This window comes from Lethenteron reissneri, chromosome 47 (genome assembly GCF_015708825.2).
Source record: "Lethenteron reissneri isolate LAM-NWPU_2019-01 chromosome 47, ASM1570882v1, whole genome shotgun sequence".
Classification (NCBI taxonomy): domain Eukaryota; kingdom Metazoa; phylum Chordata; class Hyperoartia; order Petromyzontiformes; family Petromyzontidae; genus Lethenteron; species Lethenteron reissneri.
Window position 1 is genome coordinate 10,214,212 of NC_083825.1, and position 20,928 is coordinate 10,235,139.

Here is a 20,928-nt window from a genome sequence, read left to right on the forward strand (position 1 = left end):
GTCATTGGTGGCTGCTGGGCCGAGGTCATCAGCTGCGCTACTCCTGAGAACCAAGTTTAATCGCAACTCAGTCTATGCATCTCTAAGTTGTGTCTTTGCATTTCTAAGTGAGCCTACGTGTCTTTATGCAAGTCCATGGGTCTGTGTAACTCAGTGTGTCTTTGAATAAGGTCGTGGGTCTCTGTGTAAGTCAGTGGATCTGTATGTAAGTGGGTCTGCATGCGAGTCAGTGGGTCTCTGTGTAAGTTAGTGGGTATCTGTGTAAGTCAGTGGGTCTTTGTGTAAGTCAGTGGGTCTCTGTTTAAGTCAGTGGGTCTCTGTGTAAGTCAGTGGGTCTCTAAGACAGTGGGTCTCTGTGTAAGTCAGTGGGTCTTTAAGACAGTGGGTCTCTGTGTAAGTCAGTGGGTTTCTGCGCAAGTCAGTGGGTCTCTAAGTCCATGGGTCTTTATGTAAGTGGGTCTGCATGCGAGTCAGTGGGTCTCTGTGTAAGTTAGTGGGTATCTGTGTAAGTCAATGGATATCTGTGTAAGTTAGTGGGTCTCTAAGTCAATTGGTCTCTTTGTAAGTCAGTGAGTTTCTGTGTAAGTTAGTGGGTCTCTGTGTAAGTTAGTGGGTCTCTATGTAAATCCGGTGGCGTCTGTATGCGATGTCATTGGTGCACGGCCCTGAGACCACCAACTTGCCCCAGGTTCGTGTTCCCATGTGCGTGGTGATCTGTAATGACATCGCTTGCCCTACATCTTCGGATCTTCTTCGGAGAGGACGCCCCTCATCAAGGTGAGGATCACAGAAAGCCCCCCCACGGCGACGGGACGGATCGCCCTCGTCGCTCGCGTTCATTACGGGACTGCTCGTCCTGCCAAGCGGACAACTCGGCTCCTTCATGTGTCCTTCACGATTCCTTCACGTCTCCTTCAAGTCTCCTCCACACCTCCTTCACGCCTACACGTTTCTTCACGTCTCTACGTTTTCCTTAACGGTCTCCTTCACGTCCCTTGACGTCTCCTTCTCTCCACTTAATACACAGTCTGATTTACAGTCCCTTGTAAAGGTGTTTTCGATGGTTAGATTAAGTAAATAAACCCGCCACCACCCCGACAGCCAATCAGTGAGGTTTGTCACGTGAACAGAACTTGACAATTAGTTACCACGTGAGCACATTATAATAACGCGATCAACCCAAAAACAACCTTTATTGGGGATAATATTGGTCGGCGAACGCCTACTGCGTGTTATACAACATGCACGGCCCTTCTGGGAATTAATAATTTCAGGATCATTGGTTGGGTACAAGCAAAAACTTCGGCGCGGTTTTTGGCAGTGTCTGGTAATTTGTGACCAAGATGAACGAAAACCGCCTGACCACGATCACAGCCAGTGCAGCGAGCGGGGCCACTGTGCGTGCGTGTTCACGTTGTGCGTGCATGTTCATGTGCGTGTGTGACTGGGCGCGATGTTCCCCGTGTACACACCATCGTGCTCTGCAAGATCAGAGATGTAACTGTCTTGCGCGCCTTCATCATCGCATGTCGGCTGCGCATGCATCACCTGGGACCCTGGACACCCGCATGCGCGCGCGCCGTGTCCCATCTCACGGGGATTCCCAGGTGGAGGAGTTGAGTCTGTTGGTGAACTCGGCAAGCCCGTCGCTAACGAGGAGTGGACCGCGTCCCCCAGGTATCGCCCAAGAAGACGTGGGAAGGATTCATCGGCGGCTACATCTCGACACTCGTGTTTTGGAATCCTGGTGAGAGAGCAGCCGGCCGTCGTGCGTTGGCCCAGTCTCTGTCCGCTGCTGGCCAACCCACGTGGCTCGTGTCCGCCGATGTCACCGCACCTCGCTGTCGCTTCCTTCCTTCTGCCCGTACAATACCCACGACCTTAATAGGCGCTCGCGCACAGCGCCTGCGCCTGTGCGCTGTTCCTGCCGCACGATAAAGGAGAGCGGCGGTGCAGCGGTTAGCGCCCCGCACTCTGAACCCAGCGGCCAGGTACCACGCCCGGCCGCCTCTCGGTTCACATTTGCGGCGATTCTGACTTGCAAAAATTCGACCTCGAGGGTGCTGTGAAAATCCCAGCAACTGGAGCGACAAAGGGCGGCTGGAGTGATCTGGGCCAAACCCGACCCCTCGCGTGTTAGCCGCTCGCTCGGTTGAAGCGCGCTACGCCACTACTTGGCCTGTGGGGGCTACCACGGGGGTGGTGGTGGGGGCCTTCTGTCTATGTGTCACTGGTGTGTGGTCACTGTGTGTGGTGGTGCGAGGGTGGGCAGCTCTCCCACGTGCTGTGCGGGCACCGCTACTTCGTGCTGCGCCGTGGAGCCGCGTGGCGGCACGGAGGCTGGGGCTGGCGGCGGGTCAATCTTTTTTTCATGGAGTGCGAGCCCTCGAGTGAGAACGTTCCGGCTCACGCGCTCAACCACGCGCCGGCGCTTGCTGCAACACCCTACGCCGGCATCGTTTTGAGCACCTGTCGGGGGGGGGGAGGTGACGGGGGGGGGGGGTGACGGGGGGGGGGGGGGTGACGGGGGGGGGGGTGCGGGGGGTGTTTGTCTGTGTATTTATATATCTGTGCGTCTATCTGTGTGTGTGTGTCTATCTGTGTGCGTCTACCTGTGTGTGCGTCTACCTGTGTGTGCGTCTACCTGTGTGTGCGTCTACCTGTGTGTGCGGCTACCTGTGTGTGCGGCTACCTGTGTGTGCGGCTACCTGTGTGTGCGGCTACCTGTGTGTGCGGCTACCTGTGTGTGCGGCTACCTGTGTGTGCGGCTACCTGTGTGTGCTGTGGGTAGTGTCGCGGTTAGCGCGCTGCTCTACGAACCCGGGGACCGCTCACGGCCAACACCGGTGACGATTGTCTGCACCGGTCCTGAGCCTCCCCTAGATGGACTCAGCCTCAAATGAGTACCTGGTGCGGTGTGGTGCTGGCCACCCACCCCCTCGTGCGCCGTGCCGGCCTTCATCGGTGCTGCTCGCTAACAGCACTTGCCCCAACAGTCTGTTAAGGCTTCACGGGGATCTTTGTCGATGTTTTGTCTCCGTGTGACCGACTGTCTCCCCATGTCCGCGTGTCCCTAGGAGAGCCTCTGGCTCTACCCGTTCCAGCTGCACGCTCTCGCCCTCTCCTCCTTCGCGTCTCTCGTCGGCCCCTTTGGGGGGTTCTTTGCCAGCGGCTTCAAGCGCGCCTTCCAGATCAAGGTGTGCGACGCAAAGACAAAGATCCCCCGTATAGCCTGTAACAGACTTGGGGCAAGTGTTGTTAGAGAGCACCTATGAAGGCCGACACGGCACACGAGGGGATGGGTGGCCAGCACCACGCCCGGCCGGCTTCGTCTCCCCAGTGGCGATGTTTACACACCGCACCAGGTTCTCGTTTAAGGCTGAGTCGACCTAGGGGAGGCCTAGAACCAGTTAAAATATTCACCACTGTTATAGGTCGTGACCAGGAATCGAACTTGGGTCGCCAGACTGTTGTAGTGCACCGCTAGTCAATGTACCACCGCTCCCCACTTGGTGTGCGACGCACACACATACAACGCACGCACGTGTGTGTGTGCGTGGTAATGGCCGTGGTGGTTGCGGTTGCCGCGGTGACCGTAGTGATCACGTGGTGCGGCCTGCAGGACTTCTCGAGCAGCATCCCGGGCCACGGCGGCATCGTGGACCGCCTGGACTGCCAGTACGTGGTGGGCACCTTCACCCACGTCTACATCAGCACCTTCATCCGGTGAGGGCGCCGCACCACCTCCCCTACCCAGCAGAGGGCGCCCCCCGGGAAAGCGGCGGAGGTCGGGGTGGGGGTCACTCACCGGCTGTCGAGACTCCCTCACTTACCACCCGTGGGTGGCCAGGGCACCCACCTCCTGGCTTGCCAGGGTGCGACGGGAGTACGGCAAGGGGGTTGATTTCAGGGGGGGCCGCTGGATTTGAACGGTTGAAACCTCTGGTGACGACGACTCTGATGTTGTGTCGCCACCTCTGCTTCTCCCCCGCAGGGCTCCAAACGTGAATAAGATTATTCAGCAACTCCTGACGTTGAAGCCCGAGCAGCAACTGGAGATTTTCAACCAACTCAAGGATCAGCTTCTCAGCAGGGGTCTCATTTGACCACCACGTGGCTCCTGGTTGAGGAGGCTATAAACTCAACTGCATACAAGCACCACAACCGCCACCTCCACAACTCTCCTCTTTTCTCCACGTTCCAAGGAGGAGCACCAGGGGCGAGCCCTCGTCCCAGGCCCCTCCCCGCTCAAGGACACCGTCTCAGCTGGGGTTCTGGGCCTTCTTCTCTCGCAGCGTCGAGACATTTCTGAGTTTTGGTCGGTGAAACGAGATGAAGAGTGAGGAGGAACCACCGGCGTTGCGATGCTGCCTTCTGGGAGCGCGATGCCCTGTCCTGGGTGTCCGCGTTTGTCACCCGGAGTGGCGATGACCTCAAGGGCGGCGGTCCGTCATGTTTTTTTAATATTTGTCTCACAACACAACAGATGGTTTGTGATTCATAATTAGATATTTTTCGGGGTGAGGCCACGAAGTGATCTGGCCAGATTTATCTCGTAAGAACCTCCCCACCACACGACACGGCCAAACAAATGAATTGTCACGTGGTGTGCAGACGTTTCATGACGTGCCGACGATAGCAAACCTGTCAACCCCTTATCAGTGCCCCTGCCTTATTACAGACCAATTCAGACCTTATTGGTCACCCCGTGCCATTTATTAATCTCAAGGTTCATCCTGCAAGTCCCATCACAAGGGAGAAACACAAACAAATAGACAAACAATATGTTCTCCGTGTTGAAACGGCTGTGTGACGTATGGACTCAATTTCCCTGTGCAAGAATACGGGGTAAACCGCGTGGGCTGACAGCTCTGCTATAGTTTGTTCACCTCGCTCAGCGGCGAGGTGCGGGGGACGAGCCTCACGGCCACATTCAGCGGTGAGATCCGCGACGTTTCTCTCGAAGCTGCCCCGAGCATTCTTGGGGCCTGGGTTGACGGTGGCCTGGGTTGACCCGACAATGTGCGCGTGCGTCGCTGTGGTCAGAGCAGCTGACTCGTGATCCGGAAGTCACGAGTTCAAGTCCCTGGCTCGGGGTCAGCAGCTGAGGAGGTGCAGTCAGTGCCGGATGAAGTTCGCGTGGGGCCTGTAGCATGATGTTATAAAGGGGCCCTAAACAAAAGAAACACATAAATATTAAAACACAATTTTTTTGTTACTGTCATAATAAAGTAATTGTATGTTTTCATTTGCTATACAGCCCGATGATACGACAAATCGCTAACCTTACACACCCAGTCATTAATAAAAATTGAAGGCAGTATAGTACTATAGTAATAGAGCAAGTACAGAATAACTAAACCGGAGTTGATACCTTGAAAGCATTTGGCTCGGGGCCCTTGAAAGTGCGGGGCCCGTAGCAAGTGCAGCTGCTACACGTGTAGCTACTACTACTATACGTGCAGCTGCTACACGTGTAGCTACTACTACTATACGTGCAGCTACTACACGTGCAGCTACTACACGTGCAGCTACTACACGTGCAGCTACTACACGTGCAGCTACTACACGTGCAGCTACTACACGTGCAGCTACTCGTGGTGCTACTACACGAGCAGCTACTACACGAGCAGCTACTACACGTGCAGCTACTACACGTGCAGCTACTACACGTGCAGCTACTCGTGGTGCTACTACATGTGCAGCTACTACACGTGCAGCTACTACACGTGCAGCTACTACATGTAGTAGCTACTACACGTGCAGCTGCTACACGTGCAGCTGCTACACGTGCAGCTGCTACACGTGCAGCTACTACACGTGCAGTAGCTACTACATGTAGTAGCTACTACACGTGCAGCTGCTACTACTACACGTGCAGTAGTAGCTACTACACGTGTAGTAGCTACTACACGTGCAGCAGCTACTCGTGGTGCTACTACACGTGCAGCAGCTACTCGTGGTGCTACTACACGTGCAGCTGCTACACGTGTAGTAGCTACTACAGGTGCAGCTACTACACGTGCAGCTGCTACTACTACACGTTACAGCTACTACACGTGCAGTAGCTACTACACGTGCAGTAGCTACACGTGTAGTAGCTACTACACGTGTAGCTACTACTACTACACGTGCAGCTACTCGTGGTGCTACTACACGTGCAGCTGCTACACGTGCAGCTGCTACACGTGCAGCTGCTACACGTGCAGCTGCTACACGTGCAGCTGCTCGTGCTGCTGGGATCGTCGGCACTGGGTGCAGCGGCTGGGGAGGCGTGCACTTCGGGCTCAGGGCCACCAAGGGAGATGCGGAGGGTCGCCCACTTGTTTGATTTGACGAGGGTAAATTATGGTAAACGAAGTGAGGCGATGTTTAATAATAATAAATTATGTTTAATGATGGTAAAATATGTTGTTTGTAGGAGCTACTGAAATAAAACCGATAGGAGTTTCCACCAGAATTGGTTGATGTGCTTACTTCGTGTATAGACGAGAGAATCCAAAATCATCACCAACTATGGAGTCGTCGATTTACTACGATGACCATTGCATCAGGCAAGTCCCACTGAGCGATGTAGCTCCTTTTCAGAAGCGACCTGCACATCACAAATGAAAGTTCAACGAAGTGGTTCATCATCACGTGGAAATGTAAAGCGGCCAAAATACTCTAAAGGCGTGATGTTAATCCTAAGTGGGTAGGGAAAAAACGAAGGACCCGGAGAAAAATCCACGTGGCAACAGGCAAACTCCAAATATACAGCAGGCGTCGGGGTCGGAATCGATCCCACGGCCTCCTGTATACCAGGCGAGGTAAATTGAGATTTAAAGCTTTCGTGGCTGCAGGGATTCATATTCTTGGATCTTTCGATAAAGTCACGTAGAAGGGAAATAATAAAATAATAAAAATACGACAAAATTCTCACGACGTTTCGGCCACAACACAAGCAGCCGTCTTCAGGTGAAGAACAGAGCTGTCGGAAAGACCGCGTCCTCACTAAGACTAAGAATACCAGGCGAGGGAGTGAACATCTTGCTGCTGAACGAAGGCTTCACCAACCCGTCTCCATGTTTATTTCTAGATTTGAAGCTTTCGTGACTGCAAGGATTCGTACTCTTAGGTTTTTTCGGTAAAGTCGCGTAGGTAAAAATAAAATGTAACAATGCTGTGACGTGACAACCCATCGAGTCTCTGCGCACGCGCGGATTTCGTCGCTCCGTCTCCGCAGCGGACGTGTACTTTCGGACGCCGCCTCTCCCCTCCTTGGCCGCCACTCCGCGGTCGTCGCTTTGTTAAGACTCCGACAATTGTGACCTCGTGGAAATTTGCCGGGGAACGTGCAGTCAGATATCTTGTGATGGATGGCCCGATTTAAGTGCGTGCTGTGGCGGTTGAGATCGCTGTCCAAAGACAAAGATCCCCCGTGTAGCCTCAAACAGACTGGGGGCAAGTGCTGTTAGTAGCGGCACCTAAGAAGGCTGTTACGGCACATGAGGGGGTGGCTGGTCAGCACCATGCTGGCCAACCACCCTCTCGTGGCCAAACCCCCCCCCCCCCACACCACCACCTCCCCCCGCTGGACAGACTGCCACTCCCGCCATAGTAACGTGGCATTTCCACCAATGGGATCGTCAGAAGGGTGCCACCCAAATTCCTCATTTGAAAAGGGAGGCATCCTCGACTTGACTTGAATAATTTAATCAACCCATCAACGCTATCGGCCGGCGTTGTGGACACGTGTGTACGTCACGAAGTAACACACACACGCGCGCGTGTCACGTGTCCCGTCAATTCCGTCATCGGACAACCGATGCGGTGAAACCTGAATCCGACGCGACGTGAGTGACATGAAGGCTCGTGGTGGCGACGATGATTGGTGGTGGTGAGATTTGCACCTAACGCGCGGCCGACCGCAAGACTTGCAGCCGACACACAAAGTAGGGCAGCAAGGACGCATCGATTAATCAATTACAATCGATTATTTTCTCTTTATGACGTCACTGGTTTTGCAGGAACACCCGCCAGCCACTAGAGGCGCTACAGCAATTAACACTGTAAAATAAATAAATAATCGACCAATTAATCGACTCGCAACTCGGCGAGGGAGGCGGAAATCGCTTGAGGGCACCCCGAGCAGAGCGCCGCGAGGCGCACTCCGTGTGCCGACCCGGGCGGCATCAGCACGCGCCGTGCCGCCTGACGGCACGGCGCCCGCTCACACCACGTGGCCAACAACAACAGTCCGGCTCAAGCTCTGTGTGGGGTAGGGGGGGAGATCTTTGTCTTTGACGGTGTTTTATGGTGGTAGCGGTGATGGAAGTGGTGATTGCGGTGGTGGTGGTGGCGAGGGTGGCGATGTTCAGGACAAGCCGTGACGTGAGCACACGCGAGTCGCACCACCCTCACCACCCCACGCACCACCCACCCTCACCACTCACGCCACCCTCACCACCCGCACCACTCACGCCACCCTCACCACCCGCACCCCCCTCACCACCCACACCCCACCCACCACACGCCCCACCCTCACCACCCGCACCACACAATCACACATACTAACATACAACACACACACGTACATGCAGATGCATACATCCACCACACACACCATCACACAAAGGTTTCCGTTCTCCACTAAGATATGGTGGTGATGTGACAATATCGCTTATGTCGGGCGAGGTGCACGTTCAGGCTGTACACAAAGACACAAACATCGACTTCTCACTTGAATCCCAAATCTGTTTATCCACACTGATGGATGGGCAGGCAGACGCGCGCGCTCTCCGACAGAAGTCACGTTGAGCGAAACACCGGGGGGGGGGGGGGGGCAGCATCCACAGAGACACAGCCCCGCGAAGCGCCAATAGGAGTCATCATTCAAAGCACTCGCCCATTCACTCGTGCCGCTCGCACTCCGGCGACCAGTCGCTACTGCCGTGGTTAGGGGCCACACATCGAGTGCGTACGCAAGAATCTGTCAAAACTTGACCCATCCACCCCCCCTCCCTGTACGCACGCGAACTTTTTACACCCCCCCCCCCCTCCGAATCCTAGAGCGGCCCATATTTAATCCACGCAGAAATGATCAAGGATGAATAACATTAACGCGTTTAAGCAAACAGATAGTCCACCGCCGGCTACATTAAAGAATTACGTCGCGTGCCCTGGCCACTGATGTTGTTGAGCTGCGTGACAGCTGCAGTCAGGGGCACGGTGGCACACGAGTGACACCTCTCCCACAGTCCCACTTCTCCCGGCAGTACTTGTTGTCTCACAACTGAAGAAACTCAACTGTGGCTCATTTGAAGGCCGATGTAGACAAATTATTATCGAGGCTTCACCCCCCCCCCCGTTTCCTATGTGTACATTGTGAGTAGACCCCCCATACGCAAGCGTACACATTTGGGTTACCTCCCCCTCCCCCCTCCATGCGTACGTACGAGATGGATGGCCCCACGCTGCTGTTACCGTGAACTTTATTCATCGAGTCTCCCCACCACTCGTGTCGAGGCCTCGGTCGCGACCAGTCACCGACCGTCGCGTCTCGTCCTCGCCGTGCTTTCAATCGCCGTCACGAGCAAATCCTCTCGCCGCTTGCGCCCTCACACTGCTCCACACTTTGGCGTTTTCTCCCCATCGCCTCTCTTGCCTCCCCCGCACCGCCTCGCGGCGGCAATGGACAAAGTCCTCGTCCAGCAGCAGGTCGACGCGAGCGTGAAGCGCGCGGCTCGTGCACAGAGCGGACACGGCTCCATTTGGTGGCCCCGGAGTCAGTGACAGGACCGCGACTTTGCGATGTTCAGGGGCCCAGGTCCACCGAGAGGAGACCGACAACCATCGTCGACGACGCGTCGTCGTGTTGCGCACAGCACTAGGACAATGCCGTGCGAGCCAGACACGCGAGCCGACACCGTGGCTCTTTTGTAAAACATTGAATTTGAATAGCAGTCAATTGAAGTCGATGAATTTACGTCAAATGTATCATCTATTGGGGTCAATGACTATTGGGGTCAATGACTACCCCCCCACACCCCTCCTCGAGAAGGCGGGAAACCCCAGGCAAGCCCCGCCCAACAAGACGCGGCTCGCGGTGCCGATCACATCAAGGCCCGCCCATCACCTCCCGTCCAGCGGCACACCCCAATTATTTTCGTGTTCTCCGATTGTGACCAAACGGAGTAATCCATTACTTAAATAATCACGTGTCCCAACTCTTCATCGTACACAGGTGACTTTGAGCGTGTAGGCTAGCGGCGTCATTGAAGCAACTGCATTTTAATGCCACGCAATCCACAACACACGCAGGCGCGTCGTATAGATTAAGATGTATTCAGCCAATGAGTATTGATATATATACACACACGTGGGAGGAGACCGGAGCACCCTGAGAAAACCCGGCGTGCGAGGGGGCGGCACTCGATCCCCCGTGCAGATGGGAGACGGGTGGATTCGGCACGCGGCCGTACAGCCTTCTCCTGGCGAGCCACCGTAGCGGGCTCCTCCTCGACGTCGTGGTGGTGAATGAAGGGACTTTCACAACATTTGTGGGGTGACCCGTCAACCCTCGCTGTTGCCTCCACGGCGCTGGATATCAGGCAGCAGCCACGCGCGGCGTAGCCACCACTTCCCGGGGGGGGGGGGGGGGTCTGACACGAAACTGCCTGCTTTGTCCATCATCATCATCAGCAGTTATTGCACCATGTATCACAGAAGCGTCCTGCCTAGGCATCAGATGAGATTGGCGAATTTTACATGAAAATGTACAGCACAGTGTAAGGGAATAGTAAACAGAACCGCAAACGCTGTGATATCGCGTGTAACAAAAAGTGTTCAATGCAAAGAAAGGCAGTAATCAAGTCACATGGATGTGAAAGCTGGGCTCTGGTGATGACACACAGACACGCACACTCGGGCAAATACACACAGCCATACGCACACGAAGTGATACACGCACAGATACACAAATAAACACTGGGAGCGACACACACAGCCACACAGAGGGACAGACACCCACAGAGATACACTCCGATACAAACAGAGACAGGCACACTGAAAGATAAAGATCACCCATGTAGCCTCAACAGAGAGTTGGAGGCAAGTGCTGTGAGCACACGGGGGGTGGGTGGCCAGTGGCGACATTTACACATCGCCACTGGTGATGGCTGCGAGCAGGAATCGAAATTGGGTCGCAGTCTGCGAACCACTTCGCTTCCGCTCCACCACCGACACACACAAACACACGGACGGATAGACGCGCGTGCACGCACACACACACAGAGAAGCACAACACGCACGCGCGCACAGACGCATGTACACGCAGTCCCTGCAGGTGAATGAGTGAACCGCTCGCACAAAATTCGTTCACTTACAAGTCATCTGCCGATCACGTCAATCGACATTTCTCTCCCACACGACCAATGAACCATCCGCTCCAACGTCGCACATCAAACGGACGACCACGCATGCGATCCACAAACCCATTTAGATCGAGCATCTCCCTCGAGATATGACGATGATCACAACAACAATAACAATTATTATTACCATTGTTCCCCCGAGTCTAAACGCTAACTTGAACTCTTTGTATTCGCGCCGCAAATCTCATTTTTAAGGACCGATCATTGCACTTAAAAGTTTTGCTTTAACGCAACAGCCACTTGCCCACTGCTACCAAACCGTTAAAACCATAAACATCTAAAAACCAGACCCTGGCGGCGGGGGTTGTGCTATCATGCCCAAAGCGAGAGACGGCACCGCCTGCATTGTGGGGGCTCGTTCCGAGCTCGGGCACGGAGCGCGGAGCGAGGACGAACGGGATCCCAGGGCGCTCTGGGCACGACCGTGGGTCAGGAATGACGTGAAAGGGAGCAGACTTTTCCTTCAAGTCAAGAGTTGGGATCCGGCTGGTTCTGTTCAAATCAAGGCTGATGGCGACACGGCGTGAACCAATACGTCATAACTCACGAGTTGTTATTATAAACTCATCCATTGGTCCCCTGCTCCTGTCGTGCTTAGTCCCTGCCTGCATCTCCCTACTCGCCTGTCTCCCTACTCGTCTGTCTCCCCCTCCTCCCTGTCTCTGCCACTGTCCGTATCTCCCGAACGAATCCCTCTACACCAACATCTCACCGCCCCCGGGGCCCCGTGGACTTTTAACGTCGTGCCGACGCTAAAAGTCCACGTTACGGATCCCCTCCGCATGAACGTGGCCCTTTATCCGCGTTTCCAACTGAACCTTATGTACATCGCTACACGTCAGAGGGACAGACATGTTCACGCGCGAGTAGCATCGTCTATAGTATAGTGCTGCGTCCATCCCACTTAGCCTCCTGTACATGACAGCTCCACTTCCTCATGCGCAGTGGCAATTCTAGGACCCAGTAATGGGGGCAATGGGGGCGAGTAACCACCTGATATGGGGTTTTGGGGCAAACTCCACTGCAAGGGGGATGAGACGTCTGTGGTGGTGGTGGCGGCGGCAACATCGTCAAGGATCTGACTCTAAATGGGGCGGGGGGGGGGCACACTGGGTGTTGGGAGGGGGGGCAGTGCTGCTCATTCGGGCCCCCGATAGAATTGCCACGGCTCACAGAGCACGGCTCACAGAACACGCGCTCCCAGCTTTCACAACTCCACCCATCTCAGTGGGAATAAAACGATAAGTATTGCACGCTCAGACACGTATGATATAACGCCGCTCCGACGCATTGGAGCCGGCACTCCGACAAGTCCCTTTAGCGAAACGACGGCGCGCGCCCGTCAAATAAACACCACGACGATGACGACGACGACGACGACAGCGACGGGAAACCCGCCAAGCTGGGGGAGGCCACCGGCTGCTGCACCAGGCCGGGGCGTCCCTCGCGCGTAATTACGAGTAGACAGCACTTGCTCGCTAATGAGAAAGGCTGCGCAAAACTTCGGCATGGCAGCTACGATCGCTGGGCCGGTGTGTGTGCGTGCGTGTACGGTCAAGTTGTGAGTCACGGTAGAGCTCGCGTGCAGTTTCTCTGCGCCAATATTCGCAAATATCCGCCGTGAAATAAATTCGACACACGTACATACATGTTTAGTTGGGGCGGCTTTGCGTGAGAATTCGCCGTTCCATTTTGCAACAGGTGACTCGGCTCCCGGTTTTGTGGCTCACCGACCCAGCCGTCGGTGACCCGGTGCGTGTGTGCGTGCGTTCTTGTGTGTGCGTGTGCGTTTATTTTGTCATCTCCTCCCAGCGATGCCAGGTCGGTGCCTTTCCCAGCAGCAGATAAATAAAAATAAAATAAAAAAATCACTCACGACCAGCATACCATAATTTTTTAAAACGATAAAAAAATGTTTAACAAACAATTGGGAATTATCTCTCCTGTCCCATCTTAGCCCGTCAACGGGGGAATTATGTTAGGAAACAGCTGCTGGGTGGCTCTGGGTGGTTCAGGGTGGCCCACTGGAGACCCACCGAGCTCCCACCGGATTTCAGCCGCCTGCGTGGAAACGGTCGTCAAGTGTGGGGAGTTGACGCGTTCACCGAAAAGATCAATTTGCGTCAACATTTTTTGGTTTCAATTCAGAAAATTTCAGCTTTAGGTTTTCCAAACACGACGACTGCTGGCGACAGGGCAGGAGGGAGCGCCGCCTGGCACGGGCGAGGGGGCAATCGAAGGGATTTCAAGTTTATTTGTTTGACCAAACGAGACCCTACGCGACGAGGACGGTCTCATTCGCACGAGCGACCTGGGTGACTTCACGTGAAGCCGCGTGACTTCATCCTCCGCGGCTGTTCTGCTCTGCGGCGCGACGTTGCTCTGCTCGCCGCCAGAGTTCCGCATGGAAACGCCTCGACGTGACGCCGATGCCACGACAACTGGAATATAATTGGGCGTAAAAAAGAACCGCATGCCCACCGCACCCCCTCCGCCGATCGCGCGAAGTACGGGGCAACCGTGGGTTACAGGGAGACACCGCCGGCGAGGCAGGGCCAGCAGCGTTCTGTCCGGCACGACGCGGTGGCGCATCATCAAGTGGCCACGCGGCCATCACGTGGCCACGCGGCCACGCTCGCCGCCGTCCCCGCCGCTGCCGCCGCCGCTGCCGCCACCGCCTGCAGTGCCACCGCCGCGCTCTGCCTGCAGGCTGGCGTGGCAAGCTTGGCACACCCGGACCGGCGACATCAGCTTCAGCCGCCGGATCTCCGACTGGTACTTGCTGCACCTGCGTGGGGAACACGGCAAGCAGTGAATCGTCACGTTTTTGTTATGAAGAAATGTTGAAAGCGTTGATGCATGAGCTCTGTCTGTAACTGGGGGGTGGGGGGGGCGAGATAACTCTCATAATGCTGATCCGGTGTGAACACAATTAGAGTATAAAGCTGTGCTGCTCTTCGGGCCCTACACCAGAGCAAACAAGGAATATTTGCAAATATATAATTGTCCTTCTATATTTTGAACGCAACCACAAGCTAGCTTGGTGGTTCTTCTGGCTGTATTGGTACGTGGTTGACTGGGTGGCTAGGTGGCTGGGTGGGAGGTTGTGTGGGTACGTGGCTGACTGGGTGGGTGGCTAGGTGGCTGGGTGGGAGGTTGTGTGGGTACGTGGCTGGCTGGCTGGCTGGGTGGCTAGGTGGCTGGGTGGGAGGTTGTGTGGGTACGTGGCTGGCCGGGTGGCTGCTTGGTTCGTTGCGTGACCAGCTGGCTTGGGTGGGTGCCCAACCTCTGGCAGAAGAGCTGCCCGCAGTTGCGGCAGTGGTGCCGGCGCTCGGTGATGGAGAAGCGCGTGGCGCAGGCGGCGCACGCGTCGCCGCCCTCGTCGCGCACCCAGTGGTCGGCGGCCGTGCGGCCGGGGCTCTCGCTCACGGCCCAACTGAACACGCGGCCTCGCGCGTCGCCCACCAGCACGCGGCTCTGGTCCCTGCGCACGCCGATCGTCAACCGCCACCATTCGCCGGGTAAGCGCCGGCGGTGTCGCCGCGGTGCTTGCGCCGGGCTAGGCGTGCGCTCTTGAGGCCGTCACGAGACGAGACTCGGGTGCCCGTGGGTTGACTGACCGAGATGATTGGCAGATATGCACAACCTGTGCTGCCCACTGTGTCGACACCCACGCGACAAAGACCCCCCGTGTAGTCGAAATCGGCTGTTCGGGGAAGTGCTGCGAGCGAGCACGGCACGCAATGGAGTGGTTGGTCAGGACCACATGAGGTCCTCATGTCGACAATAAGCAGTTCGCCAACCACTTCACTACCGTTCCACACACGCACACGTGCACACACAACACAACGATAAAAGCGAAAATTGCATTGGAGCTGGGACGATGGGTCAATGCAAAGGCTAAATGCGCAGCCCTGCAATAACCTGCTCACGCCACTGCTGACAGACGTGCTCCCACTCGAAATCTGACACAATTTGTCCAAATTGCGGCCGCTCGAAGGAAAGTGACATGCAGGAAGGATCGGACGTGCGGCATCGCGTCACGGTGGGTGGGACTGCGCGCGCGCGCTCACTTGGAGATGGTGAGGGCGGTGACCTCGGCCGGCTGAGCGTTGTCCTTGCGGTCGAACGCCGTGTGCATCGTGAGCCTCCCGCACAGCACCAGTTGCCGCTCCCAGCAGAAACCTGCAAGTGGCACAGCCGCGTCAATGACCATCGTGCCGTGCCATTTCCATGTGCCTGCTATGGTGTTAGAGACGCGTCATAATCCAGCACTGTGGAAGCAGCGAGGCTTCGCGGATCACGCAAATGTTGCGAGACTCCCTTCCCGTGAGCGTCGAGGAGGAGCCATATCCTGGCTCGCCAGAAGGCCAACCCAGCTATGCCACTGGATACTCAAGTGCGAATTAACGTATAAACAAAAACATTTATGAAATACCGAATCAACGAGGAACTCAACGAACAAAAGAAAGACCAAATAGACAAATGACCGAACGAACGGACAAACGAATGAACGAGGTGCCGAGACCGGCACGAGTGCACGCTCACCCGACTTCAGCTTGCTCGCCGGGCTCTGCGTTTCCGGCGGAGGCTGCGGCTGTGATTGCGCCAGCGCCTGGTTTTCAGGAGAGGCCTCGGAGCTCGCCTGGGAGCTGGCGCGGGAGCGCGCAGGGTCTGCGGGGCGGCCCAGGGCGGCGCCGTCGCCGTAGCTCACCAGCACGTAGCCGTCGCTCTCCTCCACGCTCAGGTTCTGGGACCAGCGCTTGGGGTCGTCCGAGGCCGGGACTGAGTTCCGCACAGAACGCTCCGTTTAAGGCCATCGCATCCGAGCACAAAGGCTTACGGCAGGTGCTGTAATGAATTAGTTGTTTCTACTGGAGCGCCTGTGATGCTGGGGCATCTACACCATGACGTACATCTCATCTCAAACATTCGAAAGGGCTCCCCCCAGTGGCAGCTGTGCATGTGTAGAACAAGGTGACTCAAGATCTGACATTAGTCTGCCTGCCAGTAGAGGGTGATGATTGTTACAAGTGAGCACAATTGAGTACTGTAATTTGTGGGTATATTTTTCAAATTTGGCAAATAGGGATTGGCACACAATGGCCTACTTGTTTTGAATTACATCACAGGAACTGTAACGTTCACTTTGAAGCAGACGGCGCCTAGTATTTTATGGTAAACTAGCTGTACTACCCGGCTTCGCCCGGGACTTGGATCCACCACGCCTCGGCCGCCTTTGTCTCCCCAGTGGCGATGTTCACACACCACACCAGTTACTCGTTTGAGGCTGAGTCGACCTAGGTGAGGCCCAGGAGCGGTTTAAATATTCGTTACCAGTGGTGGCCGTGAGCGGGAATCGAACTCGGGTCGCCGGGTTCGTAGCGCGGTGCGCTAACCACTACACTACAATGCGTGACGCTTCCACATGCGCGGGTCACGTGACAGATTTGACGTCACAGCTCACTTGCCGTGCAAAAAATATCAGCATTATTGAGCTCCCCCCCCCCCCCCCAAAAAAGTGTATTTTTAGAATTTGTGCATGGTGTACAGTCTGAAAAGTACCCACATGGCAAATTTCCAGTTTGTTGCATGTCGGGAAGTACGCTAAACATTTTGAACAGACACACATATTCACAACTTTGCCTTTAAAATATATGGTAAATATACCTGGGTTAGATAACAATAGCTTGGTCACATAGTTAAGTGGTCTAACCCAAACATCCATGATTAATCACACGGATCCGATTCTTGATGGCGCGCGCGTGCGTGCAGCTATGTGAATGGCGAGCGACCCGTTGCCACAGGGAGCGCTGCAAGCGGTGGACACGCACCCTTCGCGTCGCCCGTGCTCCAGGGCGCGCTGTGCCGCTCCGTGCCGCGTGGTTGCCGTGGCGATGCCGAGCGGTTGCTGCGGGCGTCCGCGGAGCTGCTGCACTCGTCCCCCTCGGACTCGCTGCTCTCATCATCTGCACCGTCCGTCACTGCCGGGGGGGGGTACGGGGGGGAGGGGGGGTAAATGGGGGAGAGGAAAGAGCAAGAGGACATCCTAAATAAAACCATCATCTCATCCAAAAATTAACCCCCCTCTCACCGATAGTGCACCCCCGTCTCACCGATACGAGACCCTGGTCTCACCGATACCGGACCCCGTCTTACCCATACAGTGCCCCTCCATCTCACCGATAGGCTGCAGTGTGGAGGGCAGCGGCTGCCTCTCCGAGAGCCTCGTCTCGTCCTGTGCGATGATTTCTGGAACTTGGACAAACTTCATGCGCCACATCTGCGCACAACAGGCACGTGCACACAAATGACTCATATCGCCGCCCCAGCTGACTTCGCCGATCCAAGGTCAACTGAGTATACGTATGCTTATAAGGGGGAGTAGTGGTGCAGCGGTTAGCGCACCATGCGAGGACCACGGCATCTGACTTTGATTCCCAGGCCGACACAACCTTTAATGGGTACCTGGCAAGGTGTGGAAGATCAGCGCTGGGGAGACCGCACATTGTGCCTAGCCTTGCGCAGGTGCTGTGGCTACGTCACCGCCACCCGGTAGCGAATGGCGGACGCTGTTGTTGTGCGAGTTGAGTCTCGGTAACGTCAATAACCTGGTTAACATCGCGGGTTTATTCACCACAAAGAGGTGCCATGCGCCATCTGTATCACTGTATCTGTATCACAGTGGATGTTAAAGACCCTGTGATGCGAATGGCAAGAATAGGCCATTGGGTTCCAGTGTCACGGTCCAATTGGTCAAAAGTAAAAAATCATGCAGTAGATCACTCAATTGGAATCTACTATGCAATCATTGCTCCCTCCTGCAGGACCCTCCTGCAAAAGAGTCATGAGACTCAGCGAGTCTTTCCCAAGTAAAAATAACAATAATGCCGTCACAGGGCGCAAAGTGACGGGGGCGGGGTGGAGGTGGTGGCGACTCACGCGCACGACCCCGTCCGAGTGGCCCGTGACGATGACGTTGTGCGGGTCCCACTCGCTTGTCTCGGACACGCAGCAGCACAGGATGTGCTGGCTGCGTCCACCCGCGCACGTGTTCACGCTCGCCACGGGGTCGCCGTTGATGCTCCACACAAACGCGTGCGTGCCGGCGCACGACACGATGTCTCCCTGCCACGTGGGGGGAGGAAGAGGATACAGGAATGCACGCGCACACAGTGCAATAAGCGTGACGCACACTGCAACAAGCTTGACGCACACTGCAACGAGCACGTCACCGTCTATGGGAATGGTGCGAGTCGGTGGGCCCTCAACGCGTGCTGACCCCCCGCCCTGCGTACGTGACAGGACAGCGTGCGTGCATGTCGGCCGTGGGGGGGGCGGCACTCACGGTGAGCTCGTTGATGCAGAGCGCCGACACGGGGGCCCGATGGCCCCGCAGCTGCGTGACGAAGGTCAGCTTGTTGAGGTCCCACACGCAGCACGTCTGGTCGCGCGAGCCGCTCACCACGATGTGGTAGGCGGGCGACGCGGCCAGGCACGTGACAGCGTCCGTGTGGCCATACAGCGGCTGTGGGCGACAAGTGGGGACGAGTGGCCGGGGTTAACGGCCTCACTCAAAACTGCAAAACCTCTCTCAGCGTCCGGCAACCTCTCCAGTGCTGATGTTGACACACCACACCAGGTACTCAATTCGGGACAAACCGTACTTGGTGGAGGCACAGGAGAGGTTCAGATTTCACTCGTGGCTGGAAACTGAACCTGGGTGGCTTCGTAACGCAGTGTGCGTACCAGTGCGTCACCATTTCCCCACCCCATCCCCCATATGTCCATGAAGCCACATGCAAAGGCAAAGATTCTTCCTATAGCCTAAACAATCCGTTAGGAAAAGTGTGTCCGTGTTTGTACCCGTGCGCCCGTGTGTGTACCCGTGTGCGTGTCCATGTGCGTGTCCGTGTACCCGCCCATGTACCCGACCGTGTACCCGCCCGTGTACCCGTGTGCGTGTACCCGTGTGCGTGTACCCGTGTGCGTGTACCCGTGTGCGTGTACCCGTGTGCGTGTACCCGTGTGCGTGTACCCGTGTGCGTGTACCCGTGTGCGTGTACCCGTGTGCGTGTACCCGTGTGCGTGTACCCGTGTGCGTGTACCCGTGTGCGTGTACCCGTGTGCGTGTACCCGTGTGCGTGTACCCGTGTGCGTGTACCCGTGTGCGTGTACCCGTGTGCGTGTACCCGTGTGCGTGTACCCGTGTGCGTGTACCTGTGCGCGTGTACCTGTGTGCGTGTACCTGTGTGCGTGTACCCGCCCGTGTACCCGTGTGCGTGTACCCGTGTGCGTGTACCCGTGTGCGTGTACCCGTGTGGGTGTACCCGTGTGCGTGTACCCGTGTGCGTGTACCCGTGTGCGTGTACCCGTGTGCGTGTACCCGTGTGCGTGTACCCGTGTGCGTGTACCCGTGTGCGTGTACCCGTGTGCGTGCCCACCTGTCTGAGCGTGAGGCGGGCGCGCTCCTTGGTGCCACCCTGCTCCAGCTGCCACACGCACACCACCGTGCTGCTGCCCCCCGTGACCACAAGGCGCGGGTTGGGGCACACGGCGCACAGCACGTGGCCCCACTCCCACAGGCACTCAAACACCACGCAGCACTGGCACGCGGTGGTGGGGGGGGGGGACACAGGAGGGAAACACGTGGGGGAACAGAAATATTTTCATTTGAGAAAAGAAGTTGGTGAAGATGGCGAGCATAGACATTGGATAGTAGTGAAGAGGTGTAATTGCACATGGCTACGAATGTTGAGGCGTGATTATGCATGGCCACGGATGGCCAACAAACACAAGGGGCGGGGTTACGGCCGTACACAAGGGTGGCGCTCGCACCGACGTCCGCATGTGTATCCCCCACGGGCCCCCCCTTGGGGGCAAGTCCTATAAAAGGTGATGAGCCGAAAGGCTCGGGAGTCGGGACTCAGCTTTAACCAGAGAAGAACGAAGACCTGCTAGTATAGGCCCCGGAGCTCCCCTGGCTCGCTGTCCTTCTAAGGGCCGACCAGGGCAAGCCGGTGGCGTGGCCCCGAGAGCCCAGACGAAGCTGGTCTGGTGACTCAGGGAGCCGGGATCCCAGCTTAACCAAGCTGGGACAGATAGCCTCCCCTAGTCCCGTAGTGGAGGAGTTGGTATAGGCTAGAGGGGTTAGCTGTCGAGAAATCCCTGTAGCCAAGTGACCTGTAATAACTGTGTTGGTGTAATAAATAAGTGTGCCTCCGATCCTGTCGTCAAGCCTCCATATATACTTACTACAGTAGTACAGGGGTAAGAAAGAATGCGGGTGATGGGGCAGGTGCAGGGTGAGAGGGTGCAGGCGATGGGGCAGGTGCAGGGGGTGGTGGTGCAAGGGGCACCTTCTCCGACTCGTAGCTGCCCAGCTTGCAGCTGAGGTCTGCGTAGCCCCAGGAGAACGTGCGGTTGAACTGCGGCGGGAGCAGTGTGCGGTTCTGCTCGGTGGCCAAGACGCCCTTGTCCGTGCAAACGATGTGACCCACAGGTTCCTTGAGCT

General features: G+C 56.3%; 2 protein-coding genes and 1 long non-coding RNA gene across 4 annotated transcripts in view; 1 reads left to right on the plus strand and 2 right to left on the minus strand.

Moving 5' to 3' along the window:
• The window catches only part of LOC133354437 (WD repeat and FYVE domain-containing protein 3-like), a 50,847-nt gene extending 49,327 nt beyond the window's left edge, over window positions 1-1,520 (minus strand). The window contains 1 exon segment of the mRNA XM_061571257.1: window positions 1,473-1,520. Within this exon segment, the coding sequence (XP_061427241.1) occupies window positions 1,473-1,520 (48 nt within the window).
• A 1,541-nt stretch (window positions 1,521-3,061) lies between these two features.
• Window positions 3,062-5,671, plus strand: LOC133354528 (uncharacterized). The gene is made up of 3 exons (XR_009756596.1): window positions 3,062-3,197; window positions 3,623-3,726; window positions 3,995-5,671. It is a non-coding gene; the product is annotated as an uncharacterized LOC133354528 (long non-coding RNA).
• Window positions 5,672-11,345: 5,674 nt separating this feature from the next.
• Window positions 11,346-20,928, minus strand: part of WDFY3 (WD repeat and FYVE domain containing 3) — an 80,897-nt gene continuing 71,314 nt past the window's right edge. For both annotated transcript variants that reach the window (XM_061571392.1, XM_061571393.1), the window contains 10 exons: window positions 20,774-20,928; window positions 19,859-20,020; window positions 18,763-18,942; window positions 18,357-18,542; window positions 17,598-17,697; window positions 17,249-17,398; window positions 15,963-16,199; window positions 15,488-15,599; window positions 14,701-14,898; window positions 11,346-14,202 (listed from right to left, as the gene is read on the minus strand). In XM_061571392.1, the coding sequence (XP_061427376.1) occupies window positions 14,028-14,202; window positions 14,701-14,898; window positions 15,488-15,599; window positions 15,963-16,199; window positions 17,249-17,398; window positions 17,598-17,697; window positions 18,357-18,542; window positions 18,763-18,942; window positions 19,859-20,020; window positions 20,774-20,928 (1,655 nt within the window). In that variant the 3' untranslated portion in view covers window positions 11,346-14,027. The remainder of the gene's footprint in view (window positions 14,203-14,700; window positions 14,899-15,487; window positions 15,600-15,962; window positions 16,200-17,248; window positions 17,399-17,597; window positions 17,698-18,356; window positions 18,543-18,762; window positions 18,943-19,858; window positions 20,021-20,773) is intronic.